Source organism: Notamacropus eugenii, chromosome 2, assembly GCF_028372415.1.
Source record: "Notamacropus eugenii isolate mMacEug1 chromosome 2, mMacEug1.pri_v2, whole genome shotgun sequence".
NCBI lineage: Eukaryota > Metazoa > Chordata > Mammalia > Diprotodontia > Macropodidae > Notamacropus > Notamacropus eugenii.
The window spans coordinates 59,327,299-59,355,225 of record NC_092873.1 but is presented as its reverse complement, the minus strand read 5'-3'; the positions used below and the strand labels follow the sequence as shown (position 1 = coordinate 59,355,225).

General features: G+C 48.1%; 1 protein-coding gene across 2 annotated transcripts in view; it reads right to left on the bottom strand.

Moving 5' to 3' along the window:
* ITM2C (integral membrane protein 2C) overlaps positions 1-27,716 on the bottom strand; it is a 29,817-nt gene extending 2,101 nt beyond the window's left edge. Inside the window, exons 1-5 of one of the 2 annotated variants that reach the window (XM_072640515.1) lie at positions 27,476-27,716; positions 4,941-5,081; positions 3,011-3,208; positions 1,332-1,442; positions 595-745 (exon numbers count right to left, since the gene is read on the bottom strand). In XM_072640515.1, coding sequence (XP_072496616.1) covers positions 595-745; positions 1,332-1,442; positions 3,011-3,208; positions 4,941-5,081; positions 27,476-27,577 — 703 coding nt within the window. In that variant the 5' untranslated portion in view covers positions 27,578-27,716. Of the gene's footprint in view, positions 1-594; positions 746-1,331; positions 1,443-3,010; positions 3,209-4,940; positions 5,082-12,814; positions 12,873-27,475 lie in introns of those variants that run through there. The other variant, XM_072640514.1, reaches the window with a different exon arrangement.
* Between the last annotated feature and the right edge of the window lie 211 nt (positions 27,717-27,927).

The window sequence follows — 27,927 nt, the reverse complement described above, 5'->3', positions numbered from 1 at the left end:
TTTCACAGCAGAGAACCAAATTAAGAAAAGTTCAAAGTGTTGGGAAATCTTCCTGACCAGGAAGGGATGGCATAAAGGTGGACATCTTGCCCTGCCTGGCCCCCGGCCATGGAGGGAGGTGGGATCCTTGGCCAGAACCCTGAAGCTAAACCCAAAGAGCAAGATGGAGGAGACATGAATCACATGAATCTACACAACTCTCTATCCCTTCTGGTTTATCCTACCACCTCCTATGTGGAAGGTAGTTGGGGACAGTAGATGGAATGGTCTAGAATCAGCGTGTGAAGCCTAGCTCTGGTGCTCTTTGTTTTACCTTGAAGCATACTTCCCCCTCTGAACCTCAGTTTCTCCCTCTGTAAAATGAGGGGTTGGACTCCATGCCCTGTAAAGTATCTTAGATGTGTGAGACTATGACCCACTCAGCCCTGGGGAAGGCAGAGTCCAGGCTCTTTGTGTTTGCTCATATATTAAGGAAGGTAACCTAATGCCCCACTTGAAGCAGGGGTCTTCCCCCATGATGGTGGATGCTGAGGTTAGGGAGAAAGCCTGAAGCCTGGGCCAGCTCTCAGAGATGGGGCTGGTGCTCTCTCTTACGTCTCCTTGTGGTACGGCGCCGCAGTCTGTAGGTCTCTTTGCCACTGCACAGGCGGTAGATAAACGAGCCCAGCTGTTGCATGTCGCTGACGTGTTCAGTGACAATCATCTCCTCCTGGATGATGTACGTCTGGGGCAGGTAGGTCCCCTTCTGAAATAATGGGGCCATGCACAAGCGTCAGTCACCAAGCTAGGCTCCCAAAGGGGCCATGGAGCTCAATAAACAATATTTCAAATCCTGTTTATGTGCCAAAAACAAAGATTCCCTGCCCTCCAGAAGCTAATGTTCTATGAGGGAAACTCTGAGAACCTGGCCAAGTCAATACAAAATTATCTCCAAAGTTTTGGGTGGAATAGGAAGGGAAATGTACAAGCTACAGGGAAGATTAAAAGTAGCTTCATGCAAAAGGTGACATTGGGGTAGGGAGTCCATAAGGCAGAAGTGGGAAGACCTTCTGGTCACAGGGCACAGCCTGAGCCAAGGGTAAAAGGCTGCAGATACAATACTGGGCACAGGGCAGCCAGTAGGTGGGTCTGGCTGGAGTGTGGCATGTATGGAGGGAGGTGACAGGTCTGCAGGGTCAGACTGGTGCCAGTGTAGATGGCCTGAACTGCCAAGTAAGAGTTTGTTTTAACAAAGGAGACTGAGGCCCCTCAGGGATGGTGACAAAACTCAGATCCACATTCTAGCATTAGCCCTGGCAGCTGGGAGGGGCAGGGAAGAGGCCTGTACCTACCTTCACATTCACCAGCAGCTCCAGTAGGTTCCTTGGGGGCATCACGATGGTGGTGTTGAGCTCAATGACGTAACACTTGTCCAAAGCAATGTCATGGTAGGCAGTCAAGCCCTGGAACCAGGAGAGAAGCAGCCACTGGTGAGGGGCCTGTCCCCTCAGCCCATCTCCCACTCCAGCCTAGATGTCAGGGCCTACCCACTCCAGGAGGGTCTGGGCTACTGCCAACCCTCTCCAGCTCCTTCAAGTTCACCACATGTCAAAAACAGTTGATGAATGGAGGTGATAAGAAGGATTCCTCCTCACCCTCACCTGGCTTCTGCCTAAGAATACTCAGTTTAAGAGCTAGGACCCAGGTGGCACAGTACATAGAGCGTGGGATCAAACCAACCCCCATGCTCCCTGCTCCCGTAATCTTGGGCAAGTCCTTTGACCTCAATGGGCCTCAGTTTCCTCATCTGCAAAGTGGGCTGGGCTAGATGGCCACTCAAGTCTGTTCCCATGAAGATCCCATGAAGCTCTCTGGTTCTCAGTTTCCTCACATGTAAAACAAGGGAGTGAGGCCAGAGGACTTTTGATGTCTCTCCTAGCTCTAGCTCTAAGATCTTGAAATTCTCTGAACCTCCCAATGGCTCACTACCCAGATATCCAAATCTCCAGTCCTTCCTAAGTCTCTGTGCAATTCCATGACCACATAGCAGCCCTCTCACAGCAACTCACATGAGATCATGTCTCTGAGGTGCTTTGGAAACCTGCCGGCCTCGCTACAAATGTCAGCTCTTACCGAGGAAGCATTTAAAAATACACAAAAGGAAGTAAGAGGTAGCTCAAGAGACCACAGACAGCCAGAACAATGTTGGTGCAACCACATTAAATTCAATATACTTTGGGAAGAAATAGGCCAGAGAGGGCAAATTCGTAATTTCATACACAACACTTTTCTTTTACTGTTTTGTGTATGAAAACATTCACATTCGCAAATTACTTTCTAGTTTATAATTTAAAAATTGTAAATTTTTTGAAGAAAAAAAGGTCATCTCTTATTAGCATAATTGAAATATATATTGGTCATAGAATGACAGAGCTGGAAGGGATCCCAGAGACCCCTGAGTTCAGCCATTCTCATTTTACAAATTAGGAAACTGAGGCCTAGAAAAATTACTTAGGACAACAGAATATAGATCTCTATCTGGAAAAGACCGCCCAGGCCAATAGTCTCATTTTCTAGACAAGCAAACAGACTCAGAAGTTAATACAGCCACTAATGGCCATGCAGACCCTAATATATAATATTTTTTTAGAGAGAAAATATGGCATAACAATAGACTCTCTACAGACATATGTAGGGACCCCAGCTCCAATAGCTGAAGCGTAATGGGAAGATTCCATTGCTTCTTAAAGCTACAGGAACATTATTAATCCTCTTTGTGGAAGAGACTTCTGAAGCTGGTGGAACACTGCAACCACAATGAGGCATTGCTGAGTCAGTGACTTCATCTGATACGGATCCCATCTCATACAGAATTCCTTTCCTGACAGCCATCCTTTTGATGCGGCTGTAAGAATGAGAAGGACTGGGCTTTGAATGACGTCACAGACTGGCCAACAGGGTCACCTTCCTACAAACAAATATCTCGGCCTCCCTGGCAAAGTCATTGGGAGCAGCCCCACCAAACCCTTACCCGCTGGAAGTCATGGATGATGTCGGCTGGGTCGCCGCCCCCAAACTGGGGCACAGGGATGTTGATATGCTCATAATCCTCCTTGATATAAATCTCCACGTTCTCCTGAAGTTCCAGACGGTTGTGAAAGGGGGAGGAGAGTGAGTCCTCATAGAGGACCCCACAGCGGAATACGTTCTCCCGAGGCCGGTGCGAAATCTTAGGAGGGACCAGGAGGATGAAAATGGAATTAGGGCTAGAGATGGTCTTGTTCTCTGGATCTCCCCCCACCCTCATCCCCTCATAAAAACCTCATAAGTGCTTGCTGACTGATCACCATCCCTGATTTACAGGAGATATAAATGGAGGCTCACAGTGGATGAGTTACTGAACCAAGTTCAAATGGGCAACACCAAAGAGAACCAAGATCCTCCGATCTTAAATGAGGGTCCTCCTTCTACTATAGGGCACCCAATGCTGGGGAAGTCAAGGAGAACTCGCCCTCCTCTCACTCCTTCAGTATTCTGTGGGCTGTCCCTTCTCAGTCTTTGTCCATCGGGCTACAGAGGCCTCATCTTCACAACTTGCTCATGTGGACCCACTCCGATTTCCCAGCCTCCCTCTCCTGGGTCCCTAGAGAAGGGGAAACCTAGTGGTGGGAGCTGAAGTCTCCAAAGAGGAAGTCTGATGGGGAAGTCTGAATCATGCTGGCTCATGGGAAATGGGGAATGAATCAGCAAAGCGTGGCATCCCTGACCCAACATGACCTATCTGATGGGGTTTTTTCTCAGTTTGCAGAAGGACAAGGAAGGGAAAAGGAGAACACAAGCCACTATAAGCCAGGAAGCCACTGAACTTGAGAAAATTCCCACCGAGAAGTGGGAGAGTTCACACTAAAGGAGGGGGTCTGTGGGAATCACCTCTTTTCTGTAAACTTATTTGAGTCAATGTAAACTCAGAGAGGTCTGGGACCCACTCTGGTCCCTCTTTTCCAGGCTTTAGAAGACATACCCAAAGACCAAGTTTAGTCCTCACTGACTGAATTGAGGCAAACACTATTCCTTTCTGCAAGAGCAAGATACCTGCCTTTTGCCCTTCACCTCCACCCAAACTCTCACCACCCACAGACCCTACTGATCAATCAGACAGGGAGCTGCTATCAAACCTAGCACCAGAGGTCTAGACATTAAGTCAATACACCAAGAAGGTCTTAAGAGCCTAGCACTGGAGAAATAAAGAGGAAATCTGAGAGTCCCTCTATTTAAAGGTAGCGATGCATGGGTGTGGAGTGTGGCATCTAGTTCATTTTTTTTCATTGCATGGATCAATTTGACTGATGTTCTCCCTCTTCTGCCTTCTTTTCCCCTTAAATCTATTTTACATGGAATGACTAGGGATGAAAAGAGGAGATAGAAGGGTATGCTTAGTAATTTAGAATTATAAACTTTTCTCAAGTGGGGATTGTTTTAGTTTTTGTATTTGTGTCTCCTGCACCCAGAATGATGCCTGGCACATGGTGGATGCTTGATACTTAACTGCTTCAATCAAGAAGGTCTCAGGTGGACAGTGACACCTGAATTGTGTTCAGAGGGGAACTAGGGATTCCATGAGGTGGAAGGGAGGAGGAAGGGAGGAGGAAGGTCATTCATTCCAGGTGTGGGGAGGAAGGCAAAGGCACAAAGGTGGGAGATGGGATATTCTGCAGAAGGAGCCTTTACCAGGCCAGCCTGACCAAAGCAGAGAGTTTGTGAAGGGGAGTAATTATGAAGCAATGGGGGGGACCCAGATGGAGGAAGATTTTCAGTGTTAGGTTGAGGATTTCATATTTTATCCTGGAGGTAATAAGAAAGTCATTAAAAATGTCTGAATGGAGGGTTGGCACACTCAAGAGATCTATGTTTTAGAAATGTCAGTCTGTAGTGGGGAGGGAGGGGGAATCAGACCCGCTTACCTGAGGTATCAAGTAGTGCCTGTACATGTAGACAGAGGCAAAAAGGAGGCCCAGGAGGAGGACGATGCCCGTGGTCAGGGTGAACATGCTGCTGATCAAATTCCTTCGGGCTGCCGTGGCACCTGGGGGCAGCCCATCCTCCTGGAGAAGAGGGGGAAAAGAGGTCTTAGCCTCCTGACACCAGATGGGCCCATCCCCAGCCTCCAAGGCATCAGTGGCTAAGGATCAGGAATCTAGAGAGTATAGCATTCAGCATTTGGAGTCAAAGGGCCTGGGTTCACATCCTGACTCTTAATGCTCACATGCTGACCTGGGTGACTTGAGGCTAATCAGAGCCCTCAGCTTCTTCATCTGTATAATGGACATAACAGTAGCACCTGCTTCACAGGATCAAATTATATAACATGTAATACTGTATATTAATACAAACCTTAATATGATACAGATAGCTAGGTGGTGCAGTAAATAGAGAGGCATCCTGGACTCAAGAAGACCCAACCTCGTGGTTCAATCTGCCCTCACACACTTCCTAGCTGTATGACCCTGGACAAGTCACTTCACCCTCTCTACCTCAGAGTTTCCTCATCTGTAAAGTGAGCTGGCGAAGGAAATAGCAAACCCCTCCAGTGTCTTTGGGGTCATCCACAAGAACAAAAGCATTGCCCACCCAGTCCTTCACCTCTCCAAGGACAATTAGAGGTTGTTGAGCCAGGCATTCATTGAATCATAGCAATCAACCTCCCTCATTTTATATATCTGTCTAGAGGGATCTCTCCAGGGCCAGGTACTGTTGAATATCTTTATAAATTATTTTAAGGCAATTGTGCAGATGACACAAAGCTAGGAGGAACAAATACACTGGATGAGGGATTTTTCAGAAGCAATAGCTTTGCGGGTGCTCCCTGAGTGGTGACTGGAATTCAGGGATGAAGATCACACTGCCAGTATAGGGCAGAACTTGAACCCAGGTCATCCATTATGAAGCTTGTCTCTCATACTATGTTAATATACAGATGGGCTGCCACCTGCATCACTAGAAAAAACACCTTCAATGAGACAGACCCTGGGATCTGGTTCAACCTCTATGTTTCACTGAGCAGGAAACTGAGGAAAGAAAGCAGCGTGAGCTAGGTCACCTCGGCTGAAATCATCCAGCCCAGTCCTCTCCTTCCACCGGAGGTTGAGATGAGTCAGCTCTGTGAGTTTCCGAGGTCACACAGTAAGGGGCAGAGCCAGAATCTTCTTCTCCCCAGCCATGCCTCAAAGATCCTAGGGGTGGGAGTTTCTCCAACTAGACAATAAGCAGTCAGTGGGCAAGGATCATTCGTTCCACTCTCCCACCTGTCACAGCACTGGGCATTTGGGGGACTGGACCAACTCTGACCCAGACCCAAGAGCTCCAGAGGGGCAGCTCTCTCCCCTGCTCCAAGACACTGGAATATCTGTGATATTTTTATGGGTAAAAGACAGGAAGATAACTCAAGGGCATCCATGCTTCCTGGCTGCCAGCCACTGCCTGGGGCCTCTGGCAGCTGCTACATCCTTGGCTTCCATCCCCAAGGCAACGGCCTCAGAGAAACCTTTCTCCCTTCCTTCTCTCCTCCTCCCCTTCCCTCCCTATCCTGCAAAGATCACAGCCTGGCTTCCCATCAGGGTAGCACAGGAAGCAAAGAGTGGGGCACCTGCAAGGGGGGGGCGGGGGGCAGCGGGCAAGGCTAAACCCTTCCTTGTCCCCTCTCTCAGAGAGGGAGCTCTGCTCTCTGGTCTCCTCTCCCACCCTCTTGCTAGAACATGGCCATGGTAGGACATGCTTAGGGCTGGGAAGGAAGGAGCTCTAGCTCATGAGGTGAGCCCTCTGAGCTCCACAGTCTTCCAAATGAAGGGACAGGGCTCAGTAATGTCAATGCCCCCTGTCCTTCCAGCTCTGCCACTCTGGCTCTACATGCCAATGACAAACCTGCCTGGTTTGACCATGACTTCACTCTACCAGAGCTGAGGCTGCTAATGATTTTGGGGAACAAAACAAGAGAGGTCATTACAAGGCAGGCTATCGAGGGAGGACAGAACACCCAGCTGACTGCATCTTATCTCAAAACACTGGAAGCAGGGTGTTAAGGCTTTGTCCCAAAAAGCAATGAGAAAGCTGCCTTGTGATGTCTAACAGCTCAGGATGGAAGAAAAAAAGTGGAAACCCCACCCACCCACAGCTCATCACAGCAAACTGGCTTCTCCTGGCTCCTGCCCCAGCCACACAGTGAACAAGGTACTGGGTCGGTCCTCCTCCCCCTTCCCCTACCCCCTCACTCCTCTGGAGTGGCTCCACAGATGGAGACAGAAGGAGGGAGAGTCAGCTGAGTGGATGCTGAACTAGAGTGGGGAGAGACCAATGGGCTCTGGCAACAGTCCAGGCACGAGGTGAGAAGGGCTTGCACCAAGGTGGCACCGTGGCAGAGGGGAGAAGGGGAGGCAGAAAGGGTCTACCTTGGCAACAGATTGTATATGTGAGATGAATGAATCCTAAAATTCATACTTTGATAATCCACACTGGCTGCTCTCCTGCATTAGTCCCAATAAGAGATTTAAGAGGCTTTGTAGATGTGTACACACGCACGCATGCACGCACACACACACACACAATCAGAAATTGAGGCTCCATGGACAGTCGCCTTTAAAATTCACACAAAGAATGATCCCAGAATCCCAGAAATGTGAGAGTTGGGAAAGTCTTTGAGAGCTATCCAGTAGCAAACCTACCGCTAGGAGCAGAGATGTAGAGCTCAAAGGAAACTTAAAGACCATTTAATCTAATCCTCCCATTTTCCAGATGAGGAAACGGAGGCCCAGAGAGGGGAGTGGCTTTTCATGCAGTAGTTAGTAGTAGGGCAAAGATCTGAACCCAGATCTGCTGATTCCATTTCCCTTCCCTTGTTCCATGCTGCCACTGCCTCAGGAACCCCTCTAGAACTAGGTCCCTTAGCATCTGCCAGAAGAACTCCAGTGAGGACCCCACAGCCTCTGGAGCCAGCCTGCCCCACTCTGGAACAGTTCTCACTGTCAAGTCTTCCTGGCAAGGAGCCTACGACTGCTTCTGGATTTTCCCCTAGAGCTCCTAGCCCTACCCTCTGGGACCAAGAAGCCCGAAGCCAATCCCTCTCAACAAGATAATCCTTTGAGTATTGGCACATTGTTATCCTGTGACTCCCCCAGGCTAAATATGCCCCAAGTCCTCCAATGGGATGAGCCTGCAGCCTCTGCCAACTTGCATGCTATTCTCTGCACAATCCCCAAATCCAAGATGGAACCCAACATTCAGCAGGATCTGATCAGGGAGGCATAGAAAGACATCTTGCTGCTGGAAGCTGTGCCTCTCAGTATATAACCTTGGCTAATTCCTAGCCTCTCTCTGGGCCTCAGTTTCCTCATCTGTAAAATAAGGAATCTGGACCACTGGACCTGCTTGCTCAGAATCTACAATCCTACGAGCACATTCATCCCTTTAGTTGACATTTCTTACTTTTGACTTATAGCTAATTAAAGCACAATGAACTCATCTAAAGAGGACAATGTCTGGGGGCAGTCCCCCTACCCCACAGCAGGATGGCACAGCATGGGCCAAAACAGCCCTGCTGCCCAGAAGGTAGAAGTGGAGTGACTGGGTCATCTGAGTCAGCAATCGCTCAGCTCTCAGGGCTAGGATGAGTTGGAGCTTTCTGAGCTTCAGAGGGACAAACAGTCCCAGGGATGCTAAATCAGCATGAGCTCCTAAAAATGATGGGAGAGGAAGGGGGTGGGGGAAGAGTTCGATTCATTTCAGTTCAACTAAAATGAATCTACTGTGTTCCAGACATGGGGGTTACAAAAGAGCTGACACTTTCCTCGAGGAAATGTGAACTCAGATATCAAGTATGTTCAGAGTGAACCCAAAGTATGGACCCTCTGAAGCCAGTACAAAAGAGACATTTCAAGCCCTTCACCACCTAAGCTCCAACTTCTTTCTGGACTGATGACTTCACATCTGTCACACTCCACCCTCAATGGCCAGGCATGTGGCCAGTCTACCAGCCTATTGCATAGACCCCATCCCCACCCAAAGTACTTTGTATTTCTTCATCTGTGTTTTCTAAGCTGGGCACAGTGGACAAAGTTTCAGGTCTGGAGTCAGGAGGACCTGAGTTCAAATCCTCACACATTTACTAGCTGTGTGACCCTGGGCAAGTCACTTAACCCTGTTTGTCTCAGTTTCTTCATCTGTAAAATAAGCCAGAGAAGGAAATGGCAAACCACTCCAGGATCTTTGCAAGAAAATCCCATGGGTCATGAAGAGTTAGACAGTACTAAAATGACTACAGGACAACAAAAAACCCACAAAAATATTAGCCAGTAAAATGAAAGTGCATTGAGGACAGGCAGTGTTCCATATTGTCACTGCCTCCCCAGTGTCTGGCAAAAGCAGGCATTTAAATGCGTATTGAGAGGTTCAATAAATGTGCTGCTTTACCTTGACAAGTAAATTCCAGGATGGTTTAGAAATGAGCATTTATCTGGACTCAATTAAGAGTGAGTTACATTGCAAAACTCAAGAATTAGTATGGGCCAGAAAAAGAAATGAGAAGACACTCCCCTTACTCATAGCATATATTTTCTGATTATTTCAAAATGTGGGTCATTCTGCTCGTTTTCTCCCTATTCCTTTATCTTTAAAAAAAAACTTTGTTATAAGGTATGGCTGTCTGGAAAGGGGGGGAGGGATTGTGGGAGGAAATGAGACAATATAAAAAACATTAGGTCAAGGGCAATTAAGACAAATAAGGCCATAGTCTTATGTTACTCTTTGAGTGATTTAACTAGGAGCAAAGACAGGAAGCGAGGATGAGAGGCAGACTTGGAACTGATGCCTAGAAAACCTTAACAGTCAGAAAGGATGAACAAAGAAATATGATTTCCCCCTTGACTTCTTTGGCTCCTTCCTCTCCTTCACCCTTAAGAAACATCCCCTTCCTTTTGGCAAGGTCTCTTCTCTCTCCTCTCCCCATACCTCCCTCCTTCTCCTTTCTCACTTGGACCCCTGCCATACCCTCCTAACTGATCTCCACACAGAATCTGGATGACAACATACTAGAAATGTCATAAAGGGATATTTTTCAGATCCAGGTTTCACCAGGTGGTCAGTAAGCTCCTTTCCAACTCAGAGATTCCATGGGTCTACAACCATCTACAGTCAGTCAAGATGCAAGTGAGATCCAGGTCTCTGGGCTGGGAGTCCCTGTCCTAAGCCTCAGGGCCTGGCTGCTGAGAGATAGAGAGTAGCTGTCAGACACAACAAGGACCTATAACTGAGACAGAGATGAGGCAAGGAGTGCAAGTCAAGCCTGTCTCCAGCCCCCATTAGAGAAATCTTTAAACATCACTGGCAAAAAAGAGCCCAGAAAATGATCTGTTACCCATACAAAGCGGAAAGGTTCAGAGCAATTGTTAAGAGACTGGTTAGCATTTTCCAGGCTCCAATTTGAGAAACAGAAAAATATTGCATCTAGTTGCCAAGGCAACCCATCTCCCTGTGCCGTGTGCTCCAACTCCACCTTTGAGCTGACCATATAAGCAAAAGCCTCATCCAGGGTCATCTCCAGTCATCCTGATGAATATCTGGTCACTGGATTCAGATGGCTCTGGAGGAGAAGTGAGGCTGGTGACCTGCACAGCCCTCCCTCTCTCAAAACAAAGTCAAGTGCAAGTCATGTCATCATTTCTCTGATGTCATGGTCTTCTTCGGCAAGGAAGGACGAATACAAAAACAATAAGCAAAAGCCTTCAAAGCTCAGCACAGCTGAAACTTCTCTACTCTGGCCCTTTCCATCTCAGCCAACAGTGAAATTACTCAAATGAAATGATTTCGTAATTCTGGGGCCCGAGAAGTCAAGCAACCAACATGCTGAATCACCCCATTAACTCACCGGGAGCCCCATGGACCAGGGAGGACACATCACCGGCTAGAGTCAGCAGCTCAGCAACAATATCCAAATTAACTCTAGGCTAATTAAGCTGTAATTGGTTGCTATACAACAGGAAACATGCCAAGGCAACCAATCTTCCCTACCACCAGTAGACTTCGGGGGAGTGGGGAGCAGCGGGGTGATACCACTTTCAGCACCATGGCCAAGGCCAGACAGCATTAAAAGAAGGGCAGCCGTGGAGAAGAGGATTAGGAGCTCCCCCAACTCAATGTCTACTGATGCAAACACAGAGGGATCAAATTCGACCCTGTTCCGCATAAGACTCTACAAAGCCCTACTCCCTTTTACCCTCTGCCTGGCAAGGGAGGCCTCTTCCAGTTCATTTTAACTAATGAGTCCCACACTCATCCATTAAAGTACTGGGTGATGGGGAACGTGACCAGACAGCAATTCCTGTGGGAGGAAAACCTCCCAGGGAGTGTTATTGAACTATGAGCTCAAGAAAAATCCAAAAGGTGGCCTGGAAGCAGAAAGCAAAGGCAGCCTCGGGAGAAGCCACGAATGAAAAGCCAAAGGTGAGGGCAGAGTGGGAAAAAAAACAAGTCTAATGGCATCAGTGCAGAGGACAAGACCCAGTTCTGACACTGCCTGGGTATGGGATCATCCCAGCAAGGCTCTTCACCTCTGAATCACAGTTCCTCATTTGTGAAATCAAGATCATGATAAGTATACCATCACACTTCCATATGTCTCCCTCATAGGGCTGGTGAGAGCCAAGGGGACCAAGTGATCTACAAGCTATAAAGAGCAACAAGAATGGTTATCAACATGAATTATTTATTGGAGCTTTTACTGATTTCATAGCATCATGGGGGAAGGGACTCTAAAAGTCACTGAGTCCTCTCATTTTAATGAGATAACCAAGGCATAGAGAGATAAAAGTCACTTGCCCAGAAAGTGTCTAAAACAGAATTTGAACCAGAATCTTTCAGAATCTTAAATCCAGTGTTCCTAACCCATTAATCTACTCTTTGTTGCCTTTGTTTCATTTTCTCTTTCCCCTTCCCCAAAACTAGGCAAGCCATCCCCTTTGATAAAAAAAAGAGAAAGGGAAAAAGCAGTTCAAAATTGAATCTACACAACTGAATCTGCCAGTATATGCCTTGTTTCATCCCGATATGGGGGGAACTCAGCAAAGAAGGGTGGTTGGGGAGTGCTGGTGGTGGTGATAATGACCAACACGATATTCGCCATCATCATCATTACCATTATCCCTAGTGTGACCACGTCTGAAGCAGCACAGTGTCCCATTCTAGGAAGCACATTTTAGAAAGGACATAGCTAAACTGAGAAGGAAGATCTAAATTGGCTGGTCTCTTATTCATACTGACTCCCTAACCCTAGGCAAGTCAGCTCACTCTCTGACTAATAAATGAATTCCCCATATGCACCAGCTCAAGGAGATCCTCACACCAAGGAAATCACAGGGTTAGGACACCCCACCCCCCAAATTGTCAAATGGCATCATTTCCATAAGAGAGCAACCAGTAGAGATGGGAGAAGGGAGAGGATGCAGCAGGAAGTTCAACCAAACCCTAAAAGTGGGGCAGTTAAGGGACTCGGTGACTTAGGGAGGTACTAAGAACTGCCTTCTAACTTCTGGAGGGCTGCCAAGTGGAAGAGGGATTAGACATTCTGCTTGGCCCCAGAGAAAAGAACTGGAATCAATCAGTAGCTAGAAATGAAAAGATCAGTTTTCCACTCAAAATACAGGCAAGTTTGTAATCATGAGCAGTCCCCAAAAGGAGGCAGGAGGACCACTAACTAAGGAAGGCTTCCTTCTTGTGGACAGGTTGGGTGGCTGGCTATTGCTGTGTGTTCTAACCAAGTTAATTAAGCTAGATGGCATCCACACTAGTGTACCTCATATCCAATGTCTGGGCGACCTTGAGCAAATCATATCCACGTGGGCCTCAGCTTCCTTATCTATAAAAAGAATATTTAGATGTTTTCAATCATGTCCAGCTCTTCCTGTGGTGGGTAATTAACAATAACTGAGGAAATAATCTAAGCTATATGATTTATTAGCAAAATAGGCATAATAATACAGAAAAAGATTTTTATGTGTTAAAAAATCAAATAAAACCAACTAATTAAAAGAAAATAATTAACCAGGGCACAAAATTAAGTAACACGATTTCTAATTGCAGGAAAGAATAAATAGAGACTTTCCAAGTCAGGAAGGGGTGAGGGAACAAAGGAGGTGCCTCCCCCAAGTGTCAAATGAACAAGGAAACAAGAACTGACTTGATCAGTACTGGGCCATTTTTCAGATAAGACGTATGAGTTGCTTGAGGTGTACAATTGTGAGAAAACTCCTTGTATCAATCTTTAGATCTGATGGGGTTTCTGGTCAGTATAACCTGTGTCCTTCATTAGGGGTCTCTCAGCAACAGGTACAGGTGGTCCAGCTTCCTAGCCATGCAGGGCTAGATTCAAAAAATGCACTAAAGTTTTCTCACAAGACAGAAATTGGATGAGACCCATAACTGAACAGAAAGGGAACTTAGCTCCTTCCAGAATTGAGTCACAATATGGAGTCAGTGTGGGTTACTTACTTCACACAAGAAAGTCCATGAAGGCAGGGAGCAAAAGTGTATTGAGCACCTACTGTGTGCCAGGCACTGTGTGTGCTAAGTAAGCACTGGAAATACACATAATAGCAAAAAAAAGACAATCCCCTGCCCCCCGCAAAGAGCTTGCGTGCTAATGGAGGATGATGTCAACACCCAAAAGGAAGCAAAAAGCCGAGGAGGGGAAGATTCCCACGAGGGGAAATGTCCAGGAAATAAGTATGGCTGGGAAAGGAATGAAGGCTAGCCAGCCTGGGGAGGCCCTGACCAATGACAGAAGGGGGCTGGAGAAACAGAGGGACATGTGGTCCAGGAGATCCCAGGGTGAGACAGTAGCTGAGGTATGATGTGGAAGAAAATCAGAAGAATATATGGCCAAGGGGGTGTGGAGGGAGCATGGGGGTCCTTTCCAGGTCTAGAGTATGATACTAAGCAGGAAACCTGGAAAAAAATCAGAGGTCCCCCTTGCCACTGGTATGGTAAGTTACTGTCACTATCATGACAGTAGTGACAGAAGTACGTTTATAGATAGAGCCAAGATTTCCAGAACCTGCTGCCCTGCTTCCAGCCCCATTTCCATCTCCAACAATCTCCAAGATTTCCATCTCATGTCCACAAAGACCGCCACCCCTCTACCACTTTATAGATGGACTTTGAGAATTTCTGTGACTGAAATACTCCTGCCCCTGTGGCCACGCTGGGATTGAACCTCCTCTCACTTGGTGAGGTTGACCTTTGGATGACAACTGGACGTCACCACTGGCTCAAACTCAAAGATTCAGTTGGTTCTCCCTGGAAATCCCATCAATTCCAGCCTACAACGTAGTATGAGCTTATTGATTATGACTTAAGAGAGGAACCAGACAGCCACCAAATCAGCAGAGAGGTAATAACACAGCATGTGTTGTTGGCCTGTTGTCTCTCCTATTAGACTAGATGCTCCTTTAGAGAAGGGATCGGTTTTCACCTTTCTATCCACAGCACAATGCCTGGCACATAAAAGCTTACTGACTTATTAAGTGTTTTAACTTCAAAAAGTCACTTTTTTCTCTGGGTCTAAGTTTCTAAGCTTGGCCTAGTTGACCTAACATCTCTTTCCAGCTTTATCTAATCCTATGAGTTAGTTAGATGAAGTCTCTTTTATCAATATACCCTGGAGGCAATATCATCTAATAGCCTTCTAAGGAATGAGGTCAACATGATGCCAGGGTTGTGATGATAAAAGAACAAAATCACCGGCAACCTTTCCCATTTTCAGAAATCTTCCCCTCCAACACTGAGATTTTATCCCTAAGTTCCTTTAAAATGGGGTTTCCAGGCTCTTCTCTCTCTACCTAGTTAAGCAAGCCACTCATCCCCACCCCAGTTGTAGAGCATTAGGTACTGAGGTGATGCTACTTTTGTGGCCAATCAGAGAAAACACTTGTGGATCTGTTCCATTTCTTGCTTTTTGTTTTCCTCCTTCTAGGTCCCTGGAATAATCTGCCTTAACTCAATTTGGGGCTTCTAAATTTTTCTCCTCTTCATTATTTTGTGAGGTAAAGCTGCTTCTATTATTTTCCTCCTCAATACTTTACAAATAAGCTTTCCTTATAAACCACTGTGGCCCTTGGCAGCCATGTACCTGCTTGACAGAGATTAAATCTTTGACCTCATGCCTAGAATGCTCTGCCCATCTCCTACCTCCCCACTCCCATGGTGGATCCTCCTTGCCCCTCCCCTTCCCAATTCCTTTGTATTGTGTAGGGATTAGCTTTATGTCTAGCATACCCCCAAAGAGACTCCTGGGGGGCAATAAGGTTTAGTCTGTGCATCTCCAAGTGTCTAGCAGAGTAACCTGGCACTCACTCACTATCAATAAGTATCTATCACTTACTAAGTACCTACTGTGTGCTGGATACTATTGATGGGGCACTAATGATGGACCCCTAAAAGGCCCTGGACTTTCCCCCACAGTCCAGCCCCTGGCATTTACCAGAAGCATCCCATCCATCCTAGCATAATCCTTTCAACTATCTTTTCCTTATGGCCCTCCAACTCATACCAGGCTACTTGCCATTCCTTGATCCCAATCAGAGTTTTCTCACAATCTTTTACTGTATAAAAGTACCAATCTTACCCGCATTAAATTTCACAGGTTCTTAGACTCTCACTTGCTATAATAAACCATCACTACTCTGACTGGAAGAAAGCTCAAGTGGCTGAATTCTTTCAAGCCAGACCCACCCTGTACCCTTGCATTTTGGCATTCCTAGCACCTCTAGACTGTATCACTATTGGAGGCATTAGAATACAAGACCAAGGAAAGAAACAAGCCCTGCCTTCAAGAAGCTTCTTTTCTGTAGCAGGTATTTAATAAAAGATATTGAACTACACATTACTTCTAAAAAGTAGGCAGCAGAAAAGGGCTCAGAGAATGAATGAATGAATGAATGAATGAATGAATGAATGAATGAATGAATGAATGAATTGCTAAGGTCTGAACATAGAAATAAAAAAGAACATTCATGACCTTCAGTTCACGAAAGATTAGAAACAGATAGGCTCTATTAGAATGAGGCTGAATAAAGACTGCCTAAAAGATCATGGGGAGAGGGGAAGGACCCCTCCTCACTTCAAACCACCCTCCCACCCCTTCCCGCTAGAGCTCCCCCTCCAAGAGGCCTCCACTCCCAGGTCTCAGCTCTCCAGAGACACAGGCTTCTATTGTCTAGTCTACAAGAAAAGGATTCTAGAGATGGCACAATTCAGTAAAGGGCTTAAAATGAGATACTTGGAAGAGATGATCCAAGCTCTGATATTCTACAACCCTCCAGGTTTGAAAGACAAAGAAAGAACATCATTGGCTGCAGGAAGCCGGGGGAAGCAGCAAGGCCAGATTGGAGAGCTAGCCTTGGTGCAAGGGAAGGAGGATGAGAAAGAGAAAGGAGAGGGGGAAAGAAAGATGGAGGCAGGGGAGATAGGTTAACATAGCAAGGCATGGCTGTGTTTGCCAGAAATGTTGCTGGAGGTTACAAGGAGGTCTCTGAAACATTAGAAGAGGGGAAAAACAGGATTCTGGTCAGCTCATGGTAGGAAAACTGTCTGCTCCATGACACCTCCACCTGCCAAGGTCCTCCCCTTCAGGTCCCCCAAACAGGCAATGTAAATGCAGGAAGAAAAAAGTTCCAGTCTCTGTGTGTCTCTGTGTCTCTCACACACAAAATGAGTCTGTCCCTGGGCCAGTCTCTGTCTCTACCTTTGTCTCTGTCACTCTCTCTCTAACACACACACACACACACACACACACACACACACACACACACACACACACACACACACGCACAGAGTCTGTGTCTTTCTGTCTCTCTCATAGTCTATTGGTGTATCTATCTCTTGTCTGTCTCCCTGTCTCTGTCTGTCTCTCATACACATAGTCTATTTGTGTGAGTCTCTATTTCTGTTCCATACACATATACTCACACAAACATACATGTATATCTGTAGGTCTCTCTCTCTTGAAGCCCCAAGAGGAGGGGAGGAGGCAGGATTCCTATTTATGATCTCACTGCCTCTAGCATCAGATGACCAAGGCCTCTGGGAGCTACTTTACCCATAACACCATGAGGAGGGGGAGGGGCACGAAGCTTCAGCTCTCAGCCAAGATCAATTGTACAAATGCTTGGCAGGTGCCTAGAATGTGCTGCTGGCTGCTGTGTGCATTGAAGGCCTTGGGAGGCACCTTGGCTCCAAACCCCAGGCTCCATCTTACTGATTCCCCCAATAAGGCTCTGAGCCAAGAGCTGAGTTGGAGACCAGAGAGCATAAAAAATCACTTTCATAAAGTCTTTCAGGCAAAGATGAGACACTTTTCAAAAAGCTAATTTTAGAAAAGGTTTAGAAATGATTTGCTGGAAATATAAGGGGTGAGAGGTTCCAGGAGCAGAGGGAGGGGGGATAGGCAGACCACGAACAAGTAAATCGACAGATCAGCATTAATTGAGCACCTGTGATGACCCCGGAACTGCAAATACAAAGAGACACTGCAGGGGCTGTGGAGAGGTTGATTGGGGAGGTACCTAAATTTGCACAAGGCTACTTCCTCCTTTAGAATAGAAGTTCCTTGAAGACAGGGATGGATTTTTTTCTTTGTATCACCAGGGTCTAGCCCAGTGTCTAACAGCAATAGGTGAAATGAATGTTTGTTGATGGATTGGTGGAAGCTAAGTGACCATCTCTGGTCTTTCACCTAGTTAATGGCACATGGGGTTCAAAGCCCCAAATAGAGGGAAAATAGACTTTTAACCAAATGGGTCCAGCTCATAGCAAATCATGGGATGTGGAAGAGCCAAACTGGAAAGGATGCCATCAGGAATCGAGTCCAGCACACATCTCACTAAGAACTCTGTCTACAACCTACAGCCTCCCCAGGCAAGAGGTCACTCAGCCTCTGCCTGAAGACCTCCATGAAGGCAGAACCCAACCCTCCACTTTGATTCCCCCCAACTCCATCTTCTTTCCTCTCTTCCATTCTTCCCGCTCCCCTCACCATTGAGGATGATGCCTATATATGATCTGCCCCTAGCTTGCCCTGCCCCCCCTCCCAGGACAGGGTCCTACGAGACCAGGTTAAAAGTGAAGCAGTTAACTCAGATTTCAAAGGAAATAGGCCAGGTCAGAGACGGGTGATCACAGAGGGGTGCCCCTAATCAAAAGCTAGTGCCATCTGTGGCACCAGGAAATGGGGAGAAAATTACAGGGTTTAGAAAATGACTGTATTTAAAGTGTTTCTTTCTCCTGGCACCACTATCACCCCCCCCACCCTTCACATACACACATTCAGACACCCACATGCACACATTCAGATACACACACACACACACACACACACACACACACACACACACACACACACACACACACACACACACACACACACACACACACACACCCCTCCCTGCCTATGGAAGTCTCAGACAAATGCAGGAAAGCCACAAAAGGAACATTAAGACCAAAGAAACAAGATGTGGTGGGATGGATAGAAGCATAAGTCACTCCATGGTAGGCAGAATCTCCTGCTCCCAGTGCTCTCTATGGCATCTGCCCCCAGGAGCAGCAGTGTAAAGAGAAACCCCCAACACACAGAAACTCTGCTTGGTGCCACCCAAGTTGGTCAAGGTCAAGGCTGGACACTGGTGGGACCAAGGCTGCTCCTTCCCCCTCCTGCTGTGGGGCCTCAAGAGTATACAACCTAACTCAACCTCCTAACAACCTAACCTCCCTTGATCTCAACGGAAATTAATAAGCACCTAAGCCAGTCATTCATATGAGGAGAACAGGGCCAAGAGGTTTGAATGAAGTGCCCAAGGTCATAGAATAAGAGATGGGCCAGGATTCAAACTCACTTCCTTTGACTCCAGGTCCAGTGTTTCATCTGCTATACCCAGGAACCTGAGAGAATTGATACCTGGGTGCCCATGATTTTCCCATTTCAATGCACTGACTTCCACTCCCCTGGAGAACTGGATCCCCCTGCACAAGCCCATTGAGAAGAAAGTGTTCTACCGGGGAAAGAGCACAGCCTCCAGGGAGGACATCATAATGGGGGGATGAGGGATGGGAAAGGGGTTAGAAGATACCTGTATCTTCCAACCAAAACAGGGAAGAAAGACTGTGACAGGCCTTGAATGCCAAGCTGAAGACTTTCATTTTATCCTTGAGGCAGTGGTGATGGAGCAGAAATCATGTTGGAGAGACCCCTGGCTTTGACACTGATTCTCTGGACTCACCTCCAGTGGCTTCCTTACCCTGGAGAACCCTTCTGGCCTGGTGGTCCCTTCTCCCATTGGTGACTTCCTCCTAGAACTTCACTCCCACTGAGGTAAGGCCCAGAATGCTTTCTTCCCTCGGTGCAGCTTCTCAGGCCCAGGAAGGATCCATTCTGTCCCCTCCCCCCACTGTTCCTGTTAGGATGTAGGTCTCTTGAGAACAGGGATGGTCTCTCTGCAGCCATTGTAATCCCTGCACTTAGCACAGAGGTAGGCCCCGAGTTTAGTGCTTAATAGTGGTTGATTTAATGCAAAGGACTCAAGCCTTCAGTCAGCTGTTGTCATCCTCTAAAAGCCATGGCAGCCCTTTTCCCAGGTGCATAGGCTTCCCTCCAGCCTTCCCTATCCCCCACCCTCATTCCCATCTTTGCTTATCCGATCCACCTGGCACCTGGGACACCCTCCCCCCCATCCTCCATCTATACAACTGTGAGAACCAGACCTCAGAAGTGTTCAGACAGAGCTGGGACTAAAGGCTGAAGTGCAGGTGACCAGAGTCAGGGCCTAGCAAGGTCAGCCTGCTGACAGGCCAGAATCAGGCAGGAAACAATTGAAGTGGCCCAACAACCAGCCACCAGTTCCTTTGTGCAAATGACTAAAGGCTAATTCGCTTACGTGACAAAGAAGTGAGGCAGACAGCCTGGGCGATGGTCCAGGGGATCAATGGTCAGCCAGGAACTCTAGTTTGTCAGGTAAGCTCAGGAAAACAGGAGATCACTGAGATAGAATCAGGAAACCTCCCATAGCTGGGCCAGCAGAAGGCTCTAATGCCATGACCTTGGATGAGGTGGCTGTCTATGGAGAAGCTGCCCTGGGAAATGAGATATACAGCCCACCCCCAGAACTTTGGGCCTTTCCTTGGGAGACTATGGTTTGTCATGCATGGAATCATGTCAGGAGCAAATCTGTAGCATCCTTAAGGTAGTACTTGGCACACAGTAAGCGCTTAATAAATGCTTTTTCATTCATTCATTCCCACATACATACCACTGCTCCCTCCCTCCCATCCTGGGTGGGGAGGAGGCTGGTAAAGTGAGTATGAAAGGCCCCTGGTTCAAGAGCCAGGGCAAAATGAAGGCCCTGAGTCCTGCCATGGCTCAGCTGCTAAGTAACCATGTGACCTTGGCCAAGTCCTTTCTCTTTTCTGGGCTTCAGTTTCATCCCCTAAAACAATGAAAGGATTGACTTAGGTGGTCTCTTGGTTTCCAGTCAGCTCTGATCCAGGAGCCTTCACTTCTCCCAGGAAGGGATAAGAGTGCCCAATCCAAACCCCTCTAGCTCCAGATTTGAATTCCAGCTATGCCTCTTGGTACCAAGAGATAAGTCCCTTCTTCTCTGAGCCTCAGTTTCCCACTCTGTAAAATGAACAGGTTGGCCTCAAAGATCCCTTCTAACTGGAACCAATGAGGCTGAACATATGTCCTTCATCCCTCCGCTCAGTATGTGTCCAACTTCAGGTTCTAGAAAAAGCCTAAATGTCTGGCAATCCACACTATCAGTAGCCAAGAAAAAGAAATTCCATGAAGGGAAAGCCCGATGCAGATAAATCTGACTTAAGAACTCAGACACTTCCCCCCCAAGGCTGTTTTCTGGTCAGTCACTGACTTCACCACCACAGACACAGGCAAGACCTAGCCCCTCCCAGCTAGCCTGGCTACTCCTTCCATCGGAGGTGTGGCTCCAGGAGGTCAGCTACCAAACCCCTCCAAAAATCTCCTCTCACAGGCCCAGGGCCAGTGATGCTCAGCGTGATTTAGCCCTGGGTACCAAAACTGAGGACAGAAATCCTCCACAAAGACCAGTGCCTGGGGAACCACCAAGCCTCTGGGAGTTGGGTTGGACCAAATGTCACTTGCAATTACAATGGAATTCCAGTTAACCAGCATTTAGGAAGAGTCGTGCAGGGCCAAATAGGAGGGGATTGTTCCCCAAACACAATACTGCCATACATGGATGGCAGCCATGAAAGGGGGCCAGCTGCCAACAGGGAACAGCAGGGGTTTTGGGGGCTGCCCCTGCCCCTATTGTTAGCATCTACATGGGCAAGTGGGTGGCTTAGACCCACTACAAGCTGCTCCCTAGAGCCAAGACCTCAAACTCAAATTTGGGTAGAATTCTGGTCAAAGAGCTGACTAATAGGAGGCTACCCCATCACCAGTGGGCAAGACAGTGAAGAAGTCTGGACCACTGAAACTAGGATGGTTTCTGAACTTCCTAAGAAGGCACAAGGAGCTAGAGCCAGAGATCTGAGAAACTCAACTCTAACTGTGCCTCCACAAGCAAGCAGCTGGGGAGGGGGCCAGGCCTGTCTCTGGGTCAGTACAAGCCTGGGGCGGCTGGGGGGAGAGGCAGGGACCAAGCCAGTCAAACAGGTTTTCACTGATTCACAGACCTCCCAGGTTCCAGATACCCAGGGATGATAAGGTAACAACATCTGCCCTCAAGGGTAAGGGGAAAAAAGACAAAAGATAACGGTCCCAGGCCTCTCCCACAAAGGGCTTCCATTCTCCACACCCGCAGGGTAGATCTTGGGAAAGTCCTAAAAGAGGACCCCAAGCGACCAGAAAAGGAGAGTGACAGTGCCAGGCCTCAAAGGTGCTCTGCACCCAAAGACAAGACCAGCCCAGCTCTCTCTTAGAAAGCTCCCAGGCTGGATCTAGGAAAAATAATCCAGCCCTTAGTAGCCCCTGGGCCCAAGAGACACATTAAAGGAAAAGGCTGGTATTGGACCACAAGGGGCTTCTGATGGGTTCTAAACACACTAATGGTAGAACAAAGCAGGCTCTATCTGAAGAGTTACAGTGCCTACAGCCACATAGGACCTAAATTGCCAAACAGTCAGACGCCCCTCATTGAACAGAAGACAGATAAGCTCACAGGCAGCTGGAGCCTGGGAACAGAGAGTACCAGGTAACCTGCTGCTCCTTCCATGTGTTTTCTTTCATGTTAGAAATAAGGGGATGGTGAGCCTACCTTCCAATCCCACCTTTGACACTTAGAGGCCATGTGGCCAATACAGTGAACTGACTCTCAGTTCACTTAACAGGTAAACACTCTCACTTTCATTGTAGTTCAAAGAAATATTTTGCCTTTTCCAACATTTCAATGTTAAATGGAAAATCTGTTTTTCAGGCAGATCAGCCACATGGATGTTTTTCAATAAATTCCTTTTAATTTTTTATTCCTGAGGATTTTCCATTTAACACAATCTCCTATCTCTGTGCCTTTGCCTAAGCCATGTCTCATGCCAGGAATGCCAGCCCTTCTTTACCTCTGCATCTTTGATCTCTAGCTGGCTCCAAAGGTCATCCCATATAACTACCTTCTACATGAAGCCTTTCATAATTGCTCCCAGCTGCCAGTGCCTCAGATCTTCTTCACTTCCTGCCCCCCTGTGCCTACCCCATTACCTAATTACAATATACTTATATGTGAACTGGGGGCAGCTAGATGGCACAGTGAACAGAATATCAGGTCTGGAGTCAGGAAGACCTCAGTTCAAATCTGGCCTCAGATACTTACTAGCTGTGTGACCTTGATCAAATCACTTCACCCTGCTTGCCTCAGTTTCCTCATCTGTCAAATGAGCTGGAGAAGGAAAAGGCCAACCAACCACTCCAGCATCTCTACCAAGAAACACTATAGCAATTGTCCTCATTTTACTCATCCACTGATCAGTAAACATCTATTTCCCATAACCCTACCCTGTGCTAAAAGCTAGGAATAGAAAGACAGAAAGGAAACAGTCTCTTAGGGCGTTTACGTTGTATCAGGAGGCAACTTGTTAACATGTGGTTGAGTCGTTTTGTTTCTTTTTCCTGTCTGACTCTTCGTGACTCCATTTGGGGTTTTCTTGGCAAAGATCCTGGTGTGGTTAGCCATTTCCTTCTCCAGTTCATTTGACAGATGAGGAAACTGAGGCAAACATGGTGAAGTGACTTGCCCAAGCTAGTGTCTGCTGCTGAATTTAAACTCAGGAAAATGAGTCTTCCTGACTTCAGGCCCTGAACTCTATCCACTTTGCCACCTAACTGCCTGATACCTATAGTAGCTACCCCAAAGAATTGTGAAACAAGTGAAATAGCTTACATAAATCTCTTTGCAGACCTTATGGTGCTGTATAAATGTCAGTTATTATTAGGCAAGTCAAGAGGCAGCCTGGTGTACCAGATATGGGGGGGAGGGGGAGAAGAGAGAAGAGAAATCTATCCAGTACATAAAGACCTGGGTTCAAATCCTGCCCAGATCCTACACACACATACTAGCTAAGAAATCACTTAGATCATATCATCTCTAAGCTCCAGATCTATGACCCTAAGTCACGGCCTCAGTTTCCTCATCTGTAAAATCAGGGGTTTAGGCTAGTTCATAGCTAAAGTCCCTGTCAGTTCTATGACCGCATAACCCCTTTGGGAATCATGGTCCCCTGAAAGTGGCTTCTGGTTCACAGATGGACAAGGAATAACCCAACACTGAGGAAAACCCAGACTTCATGGTACCCAGCGAGGGAGGTGAGGGTAGAATCACTATTCTGGGAGCCCAGGTTAAGACCCCCTAAGACACCTCCAGCTCCAGATTCTGGGATGCTTTCTTCCCCTTTGACTTTTCTCTCTCTGTCCTTTGTGACTGAGCTCCAGGCCTGCTGGCCACCAGGGCACTCAGGGGATTGAGGAGAAGTAGAACAGATCAATCATGCCAATCTGAGCAAATCCCCAAAATGAATGACCCGCTGGGGAGCCTCCCTTCTCTGCTCTGTCCCCCACAAACCTCATTCATTGGTTGTTTCTCCCATACAATGAAGGTCTCTAGCCCTGCTCTCTGGGTAGGGGAGGCTTCACAGCAGCCAGTTCTCTCCTCCAGAGCACAGAGACCCTGAGCTGCTTCTATCTTGTGCTCCTTGCCCAGCCAGGCTCACGAGGACAGACCTCAGTTGTGCTCACTTGGCCCTGCACCCCCCCCAACATGACTGAGCCAGAGGGAGCCCTCCTGTGTCTTTTAATCACTGTTTCAATGGCTTTGTGGGAGAATTTGAGCTGTGACCCACCACTGGCACCACAGATACTCTAGGGATGGGGATGGGGGTGGACAGAAAGGATCAGACCTGAGAAAACCAAATCAGCCCTCTCCTCCCTGATGACCCACATGGGCTATGCTCCCTAATCACCTTGGAATGGCATGCCCCCTCCTCTCAACCCTACGCCCACTTCCTCCAGTCTGCCTCCCTCCAGCATTTACCAAGTGGGGAACATGTCAACCCCATTTCAGATACCATTAATGCTGGTTAGAGAGAACTAACCAAACCAGTTAGTCAGCAGCACCCTGATGGCCAGGGTCTCTTGCTGTGTCCCAACCACCTCCCATTACCCTCTTTCATGATTTCCATTGAGTCCAGGCAAACTGACTGAGGTGCTGTTGGCCAAACTCAGCACTCCATCTCCCATCCCCACATCTTTGCCCATATTCTCCAACCATGGAATGTACTCCCTCCATAACAATGACAGCTAGCATTTATGTAAGGCTTTGAGGGTGGCAAAGCTCTCTTCATAGATTATCTCATTTGGTCTTTACAACAACCCTATAAGGCAGCAGCTTACTATCTCCATGTAACAGTTGACAAACTAAGTCTGAAAGAGAAGGCCTTGGCCAGGGTCAACGTTTATCTGAGGTAGGATTCTGACTAGTAGTCCAGCACTAGGACCAAGAATCTCTACCTTGGAGGTTCAAGGTTTAGTTCATGGATGCCCCTCCTCTGCCCAGTAAGAAATCCTTCTTGATCCTTCACGTCAGTGATTCAGTCGGTAAGGCATTACATATCTGGATAATCTGAAGGACTTAGATTCAGATCCTGGCTTTGACACTAACTGTGTGAGCAAATCACTTAACTTGTCTGGACCTCAGTTTTCCCAACTGAAAAATGAGATGGTTGGATCAGATGACTTCAAGGGTCATTCCAGCTCAGATCTATGGCAGTATCTCTCCCTCCCTAAATGACATTCTTTATCTGTTGATGGGTTCTATCATCACCACTCACAGTACAATGAAGGGCCCAGGAGGGCAGGGACTTTTCATCTCAATCTGCCAGAGCAGCACAGCCTCCGGCATACAGTAGGTGCTTAACAGCTATCTGTTGGATTAGATATACTGAGACAGATGGTCTAAAAATTAACATAAGGAAGGGAAGGAAAGCAGAGTAGAAATGGCTCCTTACCATTTGCCAGAGAGCCTTCTGCCAAAGCTTAATCTCCCCAGAAATAAGCTTACTTGAGGTAGGGCCCTGCCTTTATTGGGGGTGACCTCTGTCTGGAATATGTCCAAAGCCCCCCACGGAGGTGATATCTTTTGTAATGAATGATACATACACATACACACATACATACATACACACACACACACACACATACACACACACACATACACACACACACCTGCCCAACTTCAGATAGGATAAAGAAAAGTGGGAAGGTAGTGGAGACCAGCCAGGCAGCTCAGACGCAGGCATTGGAGCTGGCTATGTATGTGTTTGGGGAAATTCTGGAACAGCTCCCTCAGACTCAGAGGAAGAAAATCAGGATGTCCCTGGAGATCCTGAATATTTGAGACTCCCTTCTGACTTCTTCCCAAAGAGCTGAACCTGGCCTGAGAAGCTAGCAGGGTCACTGACCTCAGCAGGATTCAATTCAGATGTGTCTGGATATCAAGAGTCCCCTAGGAATGTGGTCTGGGATCCATTAAGTGTGATCAGCCCAATTCAGAGTGAAAATTATCAGAGTAATTACCAGAATTCAGGTACTGGACATGTCTACACTGACCTAGCAGTGCTTCTGAGAACCTAGGCAATTCCTTCCTATTCCTGGGAAATCCTGACTCCTTCAAATCCTGAGAGTGAGCCCTTTGGAGAAGACCTTTACATGTCTACTGGCCAGGGGAGGGGAGGAGGGATGAGCCGACTGGTCCCACCACCAGGGCACATCAGGACAGCTGATGTGCCTGGCACGGAGGAGAGGCTCAATGCCTGCCTGCTGAACTGAATTCAAGGTTTGCCAGTTATTACTGAGCAAGTCCAGAATGGTGGAATAGTGAATGGCCCCACTGGGCTGGGGAGCAGGGGACGACAGGCAGGGCTAGAGAAATCTGTGGAGAAAGTCCCCCAGGGCACAAGGAGATGTGTGGGACCAGGAGCCTCTTTCCTCCCTGAACCATCCCCCACACTGAAATGGAGACATCTTCCTTCCACACCCCTTTATTTGGGGAGAAGATAAGGTGGGGTGGGGAGTAGAAGAGATTGTAAGATTTTCTGTGTACTGTTGGGGCAATAGGGAAGAGGAGTGGAAGCCCCCACCTTCTAGAATTTTGATTAGAATAGTATCCACGTCTTAAGAAACGAACCCACAAGGGGGAGAGTGCCTAATTTATGGAGAGATGATGGACTGTGTGGTGGCAGTAATGGGGTACAAGGCAGAGCAGGCAGGGTCGGTTTGGACATATCTTGTTCTCTGCTTGGGCAGCCCCCCATTTTCCATCTCGCCAGCACCAATGAACTTCAGATCAGTCCGCCTTACATAAGCCTCCCCTCTCCCCGCCCCCCCCCCCCAGTCTCCTTTTCTCTCCTCTTCCCCCTCTCCCCTCTCCTCTCCTCCCTGGCTTCACTCAAGAGATGGCCCCCACTGAGACTGAGAAGGGGCAAACCCCACCCCCCCATCCAGGGAAGAAAGTGGACAGCGGCGGTGCCCTCACCCCGCCTCCCATCTTTCCATCTTCTCCCCCGACGAGCGTAGGGGGAAGGGACTTTTCACAGCTCCCTCTTTCGCAGCTCCCCCCAATTCTCTAACCCTAAATCAGGGGGCACGGGGATGGGGATGGGCTTTTTTCCTATGGGCCTGGTCCAGCGAGGGCTCTACTTCCTGTCCCTCCACCCCCCCAGCTCAGGTTAGGCTGGAGGAAGGGGCTTTGCTCCACGCCCTTCCCCCACCAATTCCCCCTAGCTCAGGCGCGAGGGATCCTAAGCCTCCCTCCCCCATCCCAGACTGAGCTGAAGGGGGTGCCTTAAGGAGAGCCCCCACCTCACCCGGCCGACCTTCGGGCACCCCTGGGTGGGAGGGGGAGCATCTATCTTACTCCCCCCACCCTCTACCTCCCCAGCTCACCACGGTCTGCGGCAGGAGGATTTCCGAGTTGGCCCCATCACCGGTGGCCTCCTTGTCCGGCTTAAGACCGGCCACGGGCGGCTGGAAACTAATCTTCACCATGGCCCCAGAGCCGCCAACACAGTCACGGTCACGGTCAGGGTTGCAGGCGCCCCTGAGAACAGCGTCCAAGCCCAGCCCCGCAGCTTCAGTTCTGGCCCCGAGCACACCACACCGGAAGTTTGGGAGGTGGGTTTTTCTCCCTCCTCCTCCTCCTCCTCCTCCTCCTCCTCCTCCTCCTCCTCCTCCTCCTCCCCTGGTTGTCCCCGAATCTCCGCCCCTCCTCTCGGCCCGGCCCGCCCCTCCTTTCTCACCCAGCGCGAGTTTCCCCCAGAGCAGATGCCCGGCGGGCGCCTGAGGCACTGCCCCCTGGGCACCCCGGCCTCACCTCCTCTCCTCCTCCTTCCTCCTCG